The sequence below is a fragment of the Delphinus delphis genome, chromosome 8, assembly GCF_949987515.2.
Source record: "Delphinus delphis chromosome 8, mDelDel1.2, whole genome shotgun sequence".
Classification (NCBI taxonomy): domain Eukaryota; kingdom Metazoa; phylum Chordata; class Mammalia; order Artiodactyla; family Delphinidae; genus Delphinus; species Delphinus delphis.
In genome coordinates, this window is record NC_082690.1 from 101,243,384 (window position 1) to 101,259,498 (window position 16,115).

Sequence of the window (16,115 nt, forward strand, 5' to 3'; positions counted from 1 at the left end):
TAGTTTGTATCTGCTAATTCCAAACTCCTAATTTATTCCTCCGCCACCCCCTTTTCCCTTTGTTAACCATACGTTTGTTTTCTTTTTTTGGTGGGGGTTGTATCTGGTCTTAGTTGTGGCACGCGGGATCTTCGTTGCAGCGTGTGGGATCTTTCGTTGCGGCGCGGGGGCTTCTCTCTAGTTGTGGCGTGTGGGTTTTCCTCTCTGTAATTGTGGCGCACGGGCTCTGTGGTTTGCGGCACGCAGGCTCTCTACTTGAGGCGTGCGGGCTCAGTAGTTGTGGCGTGTGGGTTTAGTTGCCCCTCAGCATGTGGGATCTTAGTTCCCCGACCAGGGATCGAACGTGTGTCCCCTGCATTGGAAAGTGGATTCTTTACCACTGGACCACAAGGGAAGTCCCCATAAGTTTGTTTTCTATGTCTGTGGGTCTGGTTCTGTTTCATAAATAAGTTCATTTGTGTCATATTTTAGATTGCACATGTAAGTGATATCCTATGGTATTTGTCTGTCTCTTTCCGACTTACTTCACTTAGTATGATAATCTCTAGGCTAGTCCATGTTGCTGCAAATGGCATTGTTTCATTCTTTTTTATGGCTGAGTAATATTCTGTTGTGTATATGTACCACGTCTTCTTTATCCATTCATCTGTCGATGGACATTTAGGTTGCTTGGCTATTGTAAATAGTGCTGAAGAGCTGTGTTTTAACGTGTGAATATTGTGTGCTCTGATATTTATATTTGCCAGCAGGGTGTGTGTATTTCAATAAAATGATCTTGACAGATAAATAAATCAGTGATCACTGTCTGCATTTCTTTTCTGTGTTTCATTTCTTTTCTTCATTTCATTTCACAGTTATTAATGAGAATAAGTTTTGTTGTCTATAGTAGGGAGGCGTTAAAAACGGATCCTCTCTGGTTATCAAATCCACCAGGTAAGCCACCGGAGAGACCAAGCCTTAGTGAGACGGCAAAGTGCTCAGGTGGGTCTGAAGAATCTGAGAGCAGAGAGCAGAACCCCCCCAAAGAAGAAATGGATGCGTGATAACATCTGAGGTGGTGTCACAGCAGAATCTCCCAGCCCCGCACCACGTGGGAGCAGCCGTGGGATTCTGTGCACCCAGGGGTGGCCCCGAGGTGGCAGACAAAGCCAGTGAACTGCAGGCCTGCACAGGCTGATGGCCAGCAACAAGAGATGAGCTGGTGACAGGTGACATCAAGCACCAGACGTTCTCACCACACAAACCCCACCAAAGCCTTGGTTCTGAACAAGCCCCCCTGGAGGTTAGGCACAGCTCTGGACAGGAGAAGCCCCAAGGGGGCTGAGACTAGGTTTCTACCCCCTTAGCAGAGTGAAGGCTTGAGACTGAAATTACATTTTATTTTTGTTATTTTAGTTATCATATAAATATTATTATTATATGTATTATGTATGTTTATATGTATATGTGATAAAACACATTACATATAAAATATATAGATATAAACTGTAACTATTTTAGTTATAAAAATAGAGATAGATGATAAAGTTCTAGTTCGTTTCATGAACACCTGTGTTTGAGGCCCCTGCACCACCCTGATGGACGGAAAGTGATGTGGGTCCCAGAGGGGACAGCATAGGCCGTGGGTGGAGGACGCAGGCCAGGGGCTCACCAGGCTCCTCTGGGTGAGACACCGCTGGGTCTCAGACTACGAGCCTGAAGGAGCCCGTGGTGGTCTTCTCTCCCCTTCCCTGTGCGTGCGGGACCACCGCAGCCCTGCAGAGCCTCTCGGCCAGCCAGCAGCAGAGCTGGGCCCTGACCCCCGTCTGCTGACCACGTGGGCTTATGTCCCCCTGACGGGTGAGGGCAGGGCCGTCAGGCGCTGGGCAGAGGGACCTTGGCAGTGACCTGCCAAGTCCACAGTGGGCAGAAGCCCAGGGCAGGACAGACGTGGAGGGCAGGACCTGGTGACTCACTGCAGAGCAGAGAGCCTGAAGAATTCAGCAACCAAGTGCACAAGCTCCCTGGGAAAGGTCAGGAAGTGAATCGTGTCACATGCTGTCAACGCAAACCTGCTGCCCAAATCCCCAGAGCTGCCGGTAAAACGGAGGGGAAACCAGTTTCCACCCTGCAGAACAGGGCCTTCCATCACCTTTATTGTCCCCACCCTTGGAGGGAGCTTCCCCCAGAGCCAAGAACCTGCTGGGGCTGCCAGGCCCCCGGTCTCAGGAAGGCCCATCCCCAGCTCCCAGCCCCCAGGTTTCAGCTCCAGGAGCCTGCCTGGCTGGGGAGCCAAGAAAAGGCTCAGATCCTCAGCGGGTCGAAACCTGCCGCGGCCCACCCCTCCCTGAAACTCCAGAAACAGCAAAAGCCAGGTCACTTTATACCCGGGTACAACCCGCAACTGAGAGGTGGGTGTCGCGCTCACAGGATGCCACTCCGCAGCCCACGTGAGCGTCTCGGTTGGCTACTGCCCTCTTCTGCGGGTTGAGGGACAACCTGCCCCTGGGAAGGTGATCAAGATCCCTGCACACATCAGATCCCCCATTCCTCACCCACCCCGACGCCTTCCCACTCCCACCTCCCCAGCCCTGTCATTCACCAACAACAACCCCTCCGCAGAGAACGTCAGTACCGGTGGGGAGAGAAGCACATCTATATCCAGGCGTTGGGCAGAAAGAGGAATGTAGTTGCCGAGGGGTTTATAATGGCAGAAAAACTGGAAACAATACAAGTGTCCATCAGAAAGGTACTGGTAACTTAAATTTTATTACATCCTGCAAACGCATACTCTGCAGCATGAAAAAAATCAACATCTGTAAGTGCCAAGGTTTAGAAAGATATCCAAGACGTATATTAAGTGGGAAAAGAGAGATCCAGAGCTGCGTATGTAGAATGATACTATTATGGGCTGGTTTTTCTTTCTTTCTGTTTTCTTTTTTTTTTTGCCACGCCGCGTGGCATGCAGGATCTTAGTTACCTGACCAGGGGTCGAACCTAAGCCCCCCGCATTGGAAGCATGGATTCTTAACCACTGGTCCCCCAGAGAAGTCCCAAGGCTGGTTTTCTTATATGTGACACTCACCCCCTCCCCCCATTCATTCTCCACCTTCTCATGATCTACTCCACGTCCCTGGAGGCTGACCTCTAAGGGCCACAAAACCAGGGCTTCCTTGCTAGCTGATGCCGGTTGGTTAGGCCAATGGAAGGCTCTGGCTATAGACCAGAGGACAGGACAAGAGAGAAGCTGGGGTATTTCTTCTCTCTGGTCCCTCCCTGCCTGTTTGGATGGTGGCTGTGTTCTGCTATGACCACAGCTGGAAATATTGTGAGGGCCTATTAGTGTTGATGTTTCTATCCCATATCATATCAAACACATTCAAATATATACGCTTCCCACAATAAATATAATTTGAGCCATAAACTTTTGAAAGAGGCTTGTATAAATTTACTAATTCTGACCCTAAGAATAGATTATGCATTGGGTTCATACAACTTAAACTTTACTGCATCCACATATAACTATATCATAGTTGAACAGAGTCCCAGTAAGCTAGTGGAAATAATGTTACCTAGATAAATATTCATTAATTACAATTTTGGTTTTCTTTTTACACTTGGAATCCAACAGATTCATGACAAATTTTGAGGTCTTCTGAAAGCTCACAGGCCCCAGGCATCACGGCCAGTGGAGTTTTGCTCATTCTGGCTGAAACGTCCAGAAGTTGCCAGACCCCTCCTGGTAGGGCTGGGTCAAAGCAGGGGCCATCCCCAGGAGCCACTGAGGCAGAAAAGAAGGAAGCAAACCCACAAGGGAAATCCTGCTCTGCTCAGGGGCCGTTTCCTGAACGGGCATGAAGCCAGAAGCCCGGGGGGGAGGGAGGAGGCTAAACACTCCACAGCTTGCCCCATGCGCTGACCCCGCGAGCCTGCGGCCTGACCAGTCCCAGTCTGCTGGCCCAGCCGGATGGATAGGATCAGCATGGCCCTCCCACAGCCTCCAACCTGTTTTCTGGGCCAGGCTGGGACTTGCCATAGGCCAGATGCCAGCCCAGGCTGCACCCCGGCCTCTGGCTCAGAGTCGACACCAAGCCCAGGGGCCAACAGCAGGTCTCAGTCAATACCTTCCCTGGGTTGCCTCTGGCCCAGGCTTCCCCACCACCATCCCTACCGGCCCTCTAAGTGGGGACCTGGGCAGGCTCCCCAGGGGGCATTGAACAGAGCTCACCAAGCTGGCAGCCACGTGTGCGCACACACACACACGCCGCATGCAGGGGAGAGGGACCGGCACACCTTAAAATCCAGATCCCCAAGCAGGGCTTCTAGATTCCCTGGGTCCCTCCCACCCTCAGGCCCCAGCAGATGCTGGAGCCAGGCACAAGGTGCTCTCACCCTCCGAGCTGGAGCCTGGAGAAGGTTGCACCCAGGACAGGCTCCTTGGCCACTGCCCTAGCTGTGGCCAGGCCCTCTCCCTGAAGCTCCAGAGCCAGGCCCAGGCAGCACAGGGTACAGTTTTTTGCTAGGAGGACCCAGCAGGAACTGTGCCAGCTCACTGCCACACCCATGGTGCTAATAACCAAGAGCCTTATCTTCCTGCAGACAGTTTGTCTTTGCACAGTGACCAGGGGGCTGCCCACACGCGGCCAGAATCGGTGGCTCCCGGCTCTTACCATGTGGGCTGCAGGTGCTGCAGGTGCTGGCTGCAGGTGCTGGCCTGGAATTCGCAGTGCGGGGGTGTTTAAGGTTTGAGGAGCAGTTGTCAGGGTCTAAGAAGCTCTGGGCTCTGAGCCTTGACTGACCCTTTTTGCCTAACTGCCCACAGGACAAGGCAGAGAAGCAGCTGCTCTGCAGACTCCCGGGCGGGGGAGAGAAATGCCCCTCCCCACCATCCCACCAAGGGCCAGGATGGAAGAGCCCGTCTTGGGACACTTGGAACCAGCAATGGAGTATCCAGAGAGAGGAACAGAAGCAGGAACAGTACATTCACGATTCTGCACGACACAGCCCTGGAGAACAGCACGCAGACCGCTCTGGGGGGATTAGCCCAAGGTTCTTCATGAAGGCTGAAGGTTTTTGACCTGATGAACTGCCTTGATGACAATCATAGGGCCCTTCTCTGCACAGCCCCTGGGCGGTGTCACTAAGGAGACAGGCCATGTGCCCAGAAGGCCCTCCCTGTCTGACAGCCAGTTTGGGGGAGGCTTCATGGAGACACCCTAGTTCTATGACTCAAGGATGAGGATAAGAGGCTTACCAACCGGGGGACCTCAGAACTACTCTTTGTTCATGTAACCTTGCCTATCAAGCCCTGCCCTGGGGTCAGGTCAGGAACGTGGGAGTCAGCTAAGCCCACAGGTGTATGTGACGGACACAGCAGTGTAGAAGGAACAAAGGAAACCCTCATCCTGGGGGCCCAGGCCCAGCGTGAATGCAGGGCAGTTTACCCAAGATCCTCTGCATCCCCCAGAGTCAAGTGTGTGAATTTGAACAAGGAAACTCAAAAAAAAATTTTTTAATACCATGCATTTTCTTTTCTTTCTTTATTTTATTTTATTGTATTTATTTTTGGCTGCATTGGGTCTTCGTTGCTGAGCACAGGCTTTCTCTAGTTGTGGCGAGCAGGGGCTACTCTTCATTGCGGTGTCCAGGCTTCTCATTGCGGTGGCTTCTCTTGTTGCAGAGCTAGGCGCGTGGGCTTCAGTAGTTGTGGTGTGCAGGCTTAGTAGTTGTGGCTCGTGGGCTCTAGAGCGCAGGCTCAGGAGTTGTGGCGCACGGGCTTTGCTGCTCCGCGGCATGTGGGATCTTCCCGGACCAGGGCTCGAACCCATGTCTCCTGCATTGGCAGGCGGATTCCTAACCACTGTGCCACCAGGGAAGCCCAGGAAACTCAAAATTGAAAGTACTTCTCTTGCGCCTTCGACGTGGAGACACGCCAGTAGGATACTCGCCAACATTCACTGAGCACTTTCTCCATATCAGGCACCCCTTAACGTGCATCACCCAGATTTAATCCTCATGGCCAGATGCAATACATAATATTATTATGCTCATCACACAGACAAGGAAATCGAGGCAGAGAGGAGTGAAGTACTTTGCCCAAGATAGTGCAACTGGTAAGCGACGCACCTGGGATTCAACTCAGGCTCGTTCTCTGAGCTGTTCTCTCCCTTTTTTATTATTATTATTTTTTAATTATGAGAAAACACATACAACATGAAATTTACTATCTCAACCGTTTGTAAGTGTATATAGTTCAGTAGAATTAAGCACATTCACATTGTTGTACAATCATCACCACCATCCGCCTCCAGGACTTTTCATCATCCCAAACTGAGACTCTGTCCCCATTAAACAAAAACAGCTCTCCGTCCCCTTCCCCCCAGCCCCTGGCACCCAATATGCTTCTCTCTCTCTCTGTGAATCCGACTACCCTCAGTACCTCGTAGAAGTGGACTCACGCAGCCCGTGTCTTTCTGTAGCTGGCTTATTTCGCTTAGCTCTGTGTCCTCAAGGTTCATCCATGTTGTAGCAAGTGTCAGACCTATTCTTCCTTTTCTATTGATAATATTTTCATATAATTCCTGATGCAAAGGGCACCAAAGTGCTTACAGTGAAGTCTTCTTCTCTGGGTCCCCTCCATGCACCTTGTGGAAACAACCAGCACCATCCTCTTCCAGAGACGTCTTCTGCATAGACAAGCAATTACATATGTGGATTCTTTTGCTCTTATATTCTGTTTTTTACTCTGTTCCACTTTGTTTTTGTCTGCTTTTTTTATAAATTTATTTATTTGTTTATTTTATTTTTGGCTGTGTTGGGTCTTCGTTGCCGCGCGGGCTTTCTCTAGTTGCAGTGAGCGGGGGCTACTCTTTGTGGCGGTGCGAGGGCTTCTCATTGCAGTAGCTTCTCTTGTTGTGGAGCACGGGCTCTAGGCACGCGGGCTCTAGAGTGCAGGATCAGTAGTTGTGGCGCACGGGCTTAGCTGCGATCTTCTTGGACCAGGACTTCAACCTGTATCCCCTGCACTGGCAGGCGGATTCTTAACCACTGAGCCACCAGGGAAGTCCCCTGTTCGTCTGTCTGTTTGTTTGTTTTCCCCCTTTGCAGCCTGCCTCAGAGATCGTTTCATGATCAGTTCAGAAGACCTTCCTCTCCTGATCTTTCAGCTACACAGTAATTTACTCCATGAGTCCACACGATGGCAACTTCAGAACCTGTGCTTTTAACCGTGTTAAGGCGGCTCTGAGCCTCCAACTCTCACATTCATCGATTAATGCCACACGGATTCCTTTTTAGCAAACATTATGTAAGAGGTTAGAACAAGTAAAGAATTGCAAAGTTAAAGCACGAAACAGAGGGCCATAGAGGTTGACAGTGAGAGCGATGGCTGACGGGCACCGCAGGTTGAAGAACGCGTCGCTCTGATCCCACCCCCATCCTATTCCTCCCGAGTCTTTTCTTTTCTTTTTTTTTGCGTACGAGGGCTCTCACTGCTGTGGCCTCTCCCCTTGCAGAGCACAGGCTCCGGACGCGCAGGCTCAGCGGCCATGGCTCACGGGCCCAGCCGCTCCGCGGCATGTGGGATCCTCCCGGACCGGGGCACGAACCCGTGTCCCCTGCATCGGCCGGCGGACTCTCAACCACTGCGCCACCAGGGAAGCCCCCGAGTCTTTTCTAGGTCAGGAAATAGCACCCCAGGTCCCTGGCTGCCCCAGCCTGATGCTTCCCTCCCCAGTCCGTCTTATTCTATCCAACGTCAAGCCTGTCCCTGGGTCTCTCACATCCTCACCCCACTGCCATCAGCTGGTCCAAACCCACTATCCCTTCTGCTGAGCCGCTCAGTCACTCCCACGCCACCCCATCCTTTCCCCTCAGAGCAGTAGTCAGAGACATCTCATCAAAAGGGAAATCAGACCCCATCACTCCCTATCAACACCTTCCAGACTGTACACCCCTGTTCACAGCAGCATCATTCACGATAGTGAAAATGCAGACACGACTGTAGTGTCCATCAACGGATGAATGGATAAGAAAAATGTGATCTAGACATAAAATGGAATCTTATTCTGCCTCAAAGAGGAAAGAATCCTGCAATATGCTACCTGGATGAACCTTGAGGACATTATGAGCCAGTCACAAAAAGACAATTACGGCACGATTCCACTTTTATAAGGTTCTTAGACTTGTCAGAATCGTGGAGATGGACAGTAGAACGGTGGTTGCCAGGGGCTGAAGGAAGCGGGGTGGGGAGTTGGTGTTTAGCAGGTACAGAGTTTCAGTTTTACAAGATGAAAAGAGTTATGGGGGTGGATGGGGGTGATGGGCGCCCATCAGTGTGACAGTATTTAGTACCACTGAGCAGGACACTTAAAAACGGCTCAGACAGTAAATTTTACGTTATGTGCATTTTAACACAATTTTTTTAAAGCAATGAAAAAGGAAACCCCTTCCAGAGCATAAAGAACTTAATTGGAGGCCCTTCAGGATCTGGTCCCCACTCCCCACTCCAGGCGCAATGCCCCTCAGTGCTCCGGGCAAGCCCAGGTCCTTCCCACCTGAGGGCGTCAGTGCTGGGCAACCCCTCTGCGCAGGCCCCTCCCCTGTAGATCTCGGCACCGAGTCACCTGCTCAGAGAGGACCGCCCCATCCCCCCGCTAAGTGGTCTCACTCTCCTTTTCCACCATAGGGTCCCCGCTTCGTCCTCCCGTAGCGCTTAGCACACCTGCGAGTGTTTCATTTGTTTCACCGTCCGCTTGCTGTCTCCCCACCAGAGTGAAGTTCCACGGCAGCAGGGACCTGGGCCCACCTGGTTCATTCCTGCATCCCTGTTGTGTGTTGATGCTGTCCTGACAGCAGATGCTGAGTTGGAGTCTGGGGTACAAGATTATTCCTAGGGATCAATAACTGTGAAGGGAAATGGGCAGAATCTGGGCTGGGCAGAGGGGAGAACCGGCCTGCAGGCCACACAGGCCCGACAAAGACTTGGCCAGCCAGGCACAGAGCTCTAAAGTAAAAGGACCACCTGCTAGAGCTGTCCCGGGGAGGGTGTGACCTTGAGCAAGTAGCTCCCTGCAGCGGCGGCAGACCCCCAGGGACTGGGCCGACTCCCGGGACCGGTCACTGGCTGCTCTCTGCTGACCTCACTCCTCGAAGCCCAGTGGCAATTTCATCTTGAAGGGGCTCCAAAGCAGGGCTGCTCCGTGTCTGAGCCAACGCCTAACACCTAGCACAGTGCCTGAAACTCCTAGCAGGTGGTCAGCACTTATTGAATGAATGAATGAATCAACATTTGATTGAATCTTGAAGTACAGATAGGATTTGGAGGAGGCAAGGCAGATGTGTGTTCCAGGCATGAGGCACAGCTTGTACAAAGGTAAAAAGGCATGAAGAAACACGAGGCATGTTCCCAAATCGGCAAATACTAAGATAGGCTTAAATCCCCACGCAGCGGAGCAGAGGAATAAGGCTCAAATGGTAAGCAAAGGCCAGTGGACAAGGGCCTGGTAATAAATCACACTTGAATTTTATCCCATCCGCCCAAGGAAGCTTCAAGAAGGAGGAGGATGTGATTAGCAGGCTTAGAAATATCCTTCTGGTGGCCTTTCCCAGGATGGCCAAGGAGGACAAGTTAGGAGGCAGAAGGCCGTTTAGCAGGTGACTTTGACCCCGGCAGGCCTGTGTTCTAAGGCACGGACACTGGAGAGAGAAGCAGGCAGCCTCTGACACAGCGTCAGGAGGCCAGAAGGGGCCACGGCCACAGCCTGGAACCACCAATACGTAAGCTCAGTCAGTGAAGAATCAACGTCTATAGAGCAAGAAGGTCGGTCAGGGAGGAAAACAGGAAAGGACTGAGTCGTGGGAGTGCAGGCGAGAGAACAGCTCTGGCAAGAGGGTCAAGGCCATTAAGAGGTCAAGTGCAATAAGGCCCAAAGTGCCCATAGATTTGCCGCCAGGAGGGCAGGACTCCAGACCCAGCTGGTGCAGTGTGTCCTCCAGCCTGACCTGGGGCTTGGGTTTCAGGGGCCTTCTGGAGAACTCCTTCACCTGTCAACATGCTTCAGTCCAGGGTCTCCCCCAAGTCTGACCACGAGATGCTCTGGACCGTGGGACCCTGGAAGCTTAAGGTCCAGCCATTTCCTTGGGGAGGAGCCCACTGAAGTTTCAGGAGTCCCGAGTCCTAGTCCTGTGGCTGCCACTGCTATGGGGCCTTAAGCCTCAGTTTCTCCCAGGGTGATGGGTCCAGGTGGGCTCTACAATTGCTTCTGGCTGTCGATCTGGACTGCCCAGTGCTCAGGTTCAGAGAGAGTGGCACAGGCGGCCAGCTCTCCAGACCCTCTGACTTGGGAACCCTTGCTGCCTCCACACTGGACCCTGGGTTCCCCTCTCCCAAGTGGCCTATTGTGTGAGCTCAGTTTCCATGGGGACAGAAACCGGGTTGAGAAAGAAGAATGTTTACTTTCTCCACTGAGCTGATGCCCATGTCAACAGTGTGGTCCCATAAGTGGAGCCCTCGCCCTGCCCTCCCCGCTCCAGGAGCATATAAGAAGATACCCGGATGGGTACATCTCCCACAAGACCACCAGATCCAGAGACAGGGACAGAGCTTCCCTCACCAGCCTCCCTCCCACCATGAAGCTCGCCATTGCCCTCACCCTGGTCCCCCTGACTCTCTTCTGCAGCCCTGGTGAGTGTCCAGAGCCCTCTGCCCCAAGCCGAGCTCAAGAACTCTCCCAGTTCTGCTCGGGAGAGGGGACGGCTGCCCATGCCCTCTGTTTAGCTGCCAGGAGAGGCTGGGAAAGCTGACTCCCAGCCAGGAAGCTGGGTCCAGCGAGCAATCTCATCTCAGGAACTTGGGGAGAGCCCCGAGGCTGTGGGGAAACCTGAAAAGGACCCCATCTTCCATATCCAACAACCTCAGAAGTGCAGGGAATGGAACAGACTGGAGGAAGGGATGGAGAATATCCCACCTAGATGCAACGACCAGCAGAATAAGAGGAACAAACAAGCCTCTCAAAGCCCAGGGCTGGACAGACCCCGAGACGCCAAGAGACCTGGGTGCTGCCTCCCGATTTGGGGTCAACACACCACTCTGGCAGCCAAAGGGGCTGGAAGGAGCCTCATGGGTTCCAAAGAAACCCAACCCAAGGCAAGGTCTCCCATCCTGCACAGAGAGGAATATTCTAGAAAGGGCTCTTCCCTTTGGGAAACTGCCAACTCAGAACGGAGGTTTCTAAACATTTTCTGTCCTCTGCAAAACAAGGGTTAGGAGTCTCTGAAGAGTTGCAGCTGTCACTGAGAGGAATGGGGGTGAGGTGAATCACACCTCCTCGGAAACCCCCTGATCTCTTGGGAGCTGGGTTACTGAACTGTTTTTTACTCTGTATCAGCCTCTTCTACTCCTTCTACAACAAAAAATTTTAAACAAATTCCCGATAGTTCACTTTCAAAGTTTCCTGACAACCGTGGAGATAAGTTTTATGACCTTGGCGAGACGGGGGAGTTAGTTAGAAAACCGAGACCAAGAGGCAGTGGGAACAACTATGGTGCAGAGATGTCTATTTTAAAGGGGAAATAACATCATTTGGACTGAAACGTATGTTAATTAGAAGATCTCAATGCCAGGTACAGAGGCGGGTGGCTCAGCAAGACAGGACTGAAATATGTTAGGAGGTGGGGCTGGGATGTGTTGGTACGTTCCTGTGGGTGCACAAATGATAATACCAATAATAAGGTCTAACATTTATTTAGCACTTACAATGTGCCCATCACGGTGCTGAACCCCGTTCACAACAACCCTATGAAGTGGGGACATTATCCGCATTTTACAGATGAGAAAACTGAGCTAAAGAAAGATAAAGTAACTTGGCTGGTGACATAGTAAGTTGCAAAGCAGGGATCTAAGTTCCGGAGAGGGTCTGACTTGGAGTGGCCACTTTGAGTGGGGCCTTGGAGCCCAGGCAGGGGAGTTCGCACACCAGGCAGCAAATTCAAGGACGGGGATTTGACACTCAGTAGGAAGATGGGCCAGCAGGGAGTAGGGGATGGTGACTCTCCCCACATTCCTGGGGGCAGGGAGCTAAAAAGGAGCACAACCGGAGGCGGGGTAGGGAGAACTCTGGTGAAGGGAACACGGCGGGGCCAGGAATAGAGGCAGAGACGTGTCTGTGTGTGGATGAGCCCACAAGGCCTGGTGCCCACAGTGGATTCCTCTTCTGGGCCAGGCTCTGGGGCTCATGCTTGGCTGGCACAAGTGCCTCTTCCTGCCAGAGCCTGCCTTTGTCACGTGTGGCTCAGACCATCACTAACCATCGGTAAGAGGCATGTTTCCGGTGGGAGCCAAAACCCTCGACGGCCTCTTCCCAGCCCCCGCACGGCACACCAAACAAATGAGATCAGCAGCTTCTGTTCTCAGTGCCCTGCCTAGAACTCTATCAGAAAGAGCCAGTAGCGCCTTGCCGCCGCAACCCAGGACGTACAAGGGAGGCTCCGGCAAGCCACGAAAAGCTGGCCACAGCCCAGAAGGCATCCACATGGCGTCAAAGAGCCGACTGCTTGGAGCGCCACCAGGTCTCCCATTCAAGGCCGTCGACGAAAGGGCCGCTATGTCTTGCTGACAGGCGCAGCTGTGTGCATCTGGGCCAGGCCCAGGCAGGAAGCTGGCCAGTGTAGACAAGGGCCTGGATACACGCGCTCTCTCTTTTCTGTGCTCCAGCATCTACAGAGGTCTGCCTGAACTTTCTACATGTCATCGAAAACCTCTTCATGGGCACGCTTCCCAGCTCTGAGGCTGCCCTTGAACCCTTCAGCCCTGAGGAAGACATGAAAAATGCAGAGGCCCAGTTGAAGATGCTGGTGGACACCCTCCCCCAGAAGGCCCAGGACAGCATGACAAAGCTCACGGTACACGGCTCCCTCCACTCCCACTGCCCAGCGGAGGATTTCCCACATCCCTCAGCTGCAGTGTCAACTCCCTTGGGGGACACTTTTCTAATCCAGAGAGGAGAGTCACAGTGCAAATGTCCCCAGGGAGCAGGCACAGCCATCTTACCTTTTTTTTTGGCTGTGTTGGGTCTTCGTTTCTGTGCGAGGACTTTCTCTAGTTGTGGCAAGCGGGGACCACTCTTCATCGTGGTGCGCGGGCCTCTCACTATCGCAGCCTCTCTTGTTGCGGAGCACAGGCTCCAGACGCGCAGGCTCAGTAGTTGTGGCTCACGGGCCTAGTTGCTCCGCGGCATGTGGGATCTTTCCAGACCAGGGCTCGAACCCGTGTCCCCTGCATTAGCAGGCAGATTCTCAACCACTGCGCCACGAGGGAAGCCCCATCTTACCTTTTTTATTTTTTATTTATTTTTATTTATTTTTTTTTTTTTTTTGCCGTACGCAGGGCCTCTCACTGTTGTGGCCTCTCCCGTTGCGGAGCACAGGCTCCAGACGCGCAGGCTCAGCGGCCATGGCTCACGGGCCCAGCCGCTCCGCAGCATGTGGGATCTTCCCGGACCGGGGCACGAACCTGTGTCCCCTGCATCGGCTGGTGGACTCTCAACCACCGCGCCACCAGGGAAGCCCTATCTTACCTTTTTTAAAGAAGCTACTGAGAGACTTTCCTGGCGGCCCAGTGGTTAAGACTCGGCGTTTTCACTGCAGGCGGTGTGGGTTCGATCCCTGGTCAGGGAATTAAGATCCTGCATGCCGTGCGGCCAAAAATTAAAAAACTAATAAATAAATAAATAAAATAAGAAAATAAAAATAAAGAAGCTTCTGAGAAATAGTCTAAGCTTAGCTCCTCCCAGAAACACCGAACCTCTTAGGTGACATTAAAGTCTCTGGGTCTGACTTTGATGTTCATTCACTATTGTATTGGGTTTTTTGTTTGTTTGCTTTAGGACAAAATAATCCAAAGCCCACACTGTGCTTAGGATTTAGAAGCTGAAGATCTCCACCTGCCGAGACCCCTGCCACTCCCCGGATGTTTCCTTCACTCCATCCCCACCAGCCCTGCCTGGCTCCCTGCAATAAAGGACAAGCATCACATCTCTGTGTCCCCATCTCTTTTTTATTCACCTGCTAGAGTGAGAAGGTGTGCCGCTGCTGGGGTAGGTTTAGAGCAAAACAAAGCAGTGGCCATGGAAACACATCCCCAAGGGGCCCAGACCCTGTCTCACTTCCGGTCCACAGGTGGCAGACCAGCTTCTAGCATATACTCCCTTCCACGGGCAGACAGCTGGCCTGGAAACGTTCCCAGGGCCTTGCTCAAACTTGACCTATGGGGGAAGGCGGGGGGAGGTTAGACAGGGTGGCAGCTGACCTGAGGCTGACCCCCCTAACACCCACTTAATAATGAAGTTAAGTGTTCTGTTTCTTCCAGACCCTTTGGGATCCCACTCTTGGGTGGAAAAAAATATGTCAGGTGATTCTGCTACCCAGACATGCCTGCACACAAAGATGGAGCTTTCCAGAGAGTTCTGTCTCCCAAAGCTAAATGGTGGACGTTTCAAGCATTTTGACAGAGCAGTAGGGTGCTATGAGGGGCTGAGTGGCCCTGTGACAGTCCTGCAAATCACACCCAGCACACGACTGATGCCCTCCACCTACAGAAGGAGCAAATTCCTAAGAAACTTAGGAAACAAAGGCTGGAGGGAGGAACAGACTCGATTCCTTGATTAGGAATCCAGGGTCCTTGGGGCTGATTTCAAGGAGCAATAGACTCTGAGGGGCACTCCCAGAGAAGGCAGGCTGTTTCGCTCACTTCATATTTGCTACACGAAATTATTTGTTGAACTATTTTTTAAAGCAAAAACCCTCTACTCATGCATTTTCTAGATCCTTTATCAGTCATCATTGTTAGGACATCCTATTTCCAGGCTGAAATTGCAGAGGCCTACGTGTCAAACTGTCCATTCACGTCAGTCACTGCCCAGAAGAGGAGTCTGGGGGGTGGGTGGGTCGGGACCAGGCTGGTCAGCACCTAATTACTGCCGTCCACCGGCGATGATGCTCTTGTTAGACCCCGAAGCCCCTCTCTGACCTGCCCCCACCTCCCGCCGTTCCCTGAGTCCCCTCCCAGCCAACTTTCACGCCACCCCCTTTTTTCTTGCGGCAAAGGAGTCTTCGGGCGTGAAATCAATCCCTGGGTATTTACCAGCACTTTCCATGTGTTCATAGTGGTGCTGGGCGCTCTGAGGAACCCGGGAGCAGATTTCATAACCCAACAAATATGCATGAAGCCCTTGCTCGGCGCCAGAACCACACTGAGGCCCAAGTAGAGTGGAGTGAAGAAAACAATGGCCTCTGCTCTCAAGGAGCTGGCAAGCTAGCAGGGAAGATGGTCAGCGCCCTGCAAATCAACAAGGAAACAGATAGACAGATAGATAGAGCTCTGATTAAAGCATAAAAGAAATACAGGGAGTGATGTGACCAAGAGCAGCACAGACAGGCCAGCCCGGGAGTCCCCCCCGCTCAGGGTCTGAGCAGGGATGGGAGGAATTCAACGAGATGGGGGGAGGCGGACAGAGCATTGCAGGCAGAGGGCGAAGCAAGAGGGAAGAGGGGAGGCTGCCTGGGCTTCTTCCCGAGCCCCTGCCCTTCTTGAGGCCCCACTGAGCCCTGCCCTTGGACCCCAGGAGAAAATTCAGAACCTCCTAAAGGGAGTTCCCTGGTGGCCTAGTGGTTAGGGTTCTGGGCTTTCACTGACAGGGCCCAGGTTCAACCCCTGTTGGGGAACTGAGATCCTGCAAGCTGTGTGGTGCAGCGAAAATAAAAATAAAAAAGGAGAGAAAGGGCTTCCCTGGTGGCGCAGTGGTTGAGAGTCCGCCTGCCGATGCAGGGGACACGGGTTCGTGCCCCGGTCCAGGAAGATCCCACGTGCCGCGGAGCGGCTGGGCCCGTGAGCCAAGGCCGCTGAGCCTGCGCGTCCGGAGCCTGTGCTCCGCAACGGGAGAGGCCACAAGAGTGAGAGGCCCGTGTACCGCAAAAAAAACAAAACAAAAAGGAAAGAAAGAACTTTACCTCCAGGTTTCTATCACCACCACCAGAACAGTCCACACCTCTTCCCCTTAGATCCTACCGTCTACCCAGCATCTCAAACTCCTCTTGTCCAACAGAAGTCTGATTCCCCCCCGCCCCACCCCATCTCTTTC

At 52.6% G+C, this 16,115-nt stretch overlaps 1 protein-coding gene across 1 annotated transcript; it reads left to right on the forward strand.

Annotated features, from left to right (window-relative positions):
* Positions 1 to 10,563: 10,563 nt before the first annotated feature.
* SCGB1A1 (secretoglobin family 1A member 1) lies at positions 10,564 to 13,995 on the forward strand. Its single transcript, XM_060017465.1, has 3 exons — positions 10,564 to 10,663; positions 12,692 to 12,879; positions 13,863 to 13,995. The coding sequence occupies exons 1-3, from the start codon at positions 10,609 to 10,611 to the stop codon at positions 13,893 to 13,895; spliced, it is 276 nt and encodes a 91-aa protein (XP_059873448.1). The 5' UTR covers positions 10,564 to 10,608; the 3' UTR covers positions 13,896 to 13,995.
* The last annotated feature ends 2,120 nt before the right edge of the window (positions 13,996 to 16,115 follow it).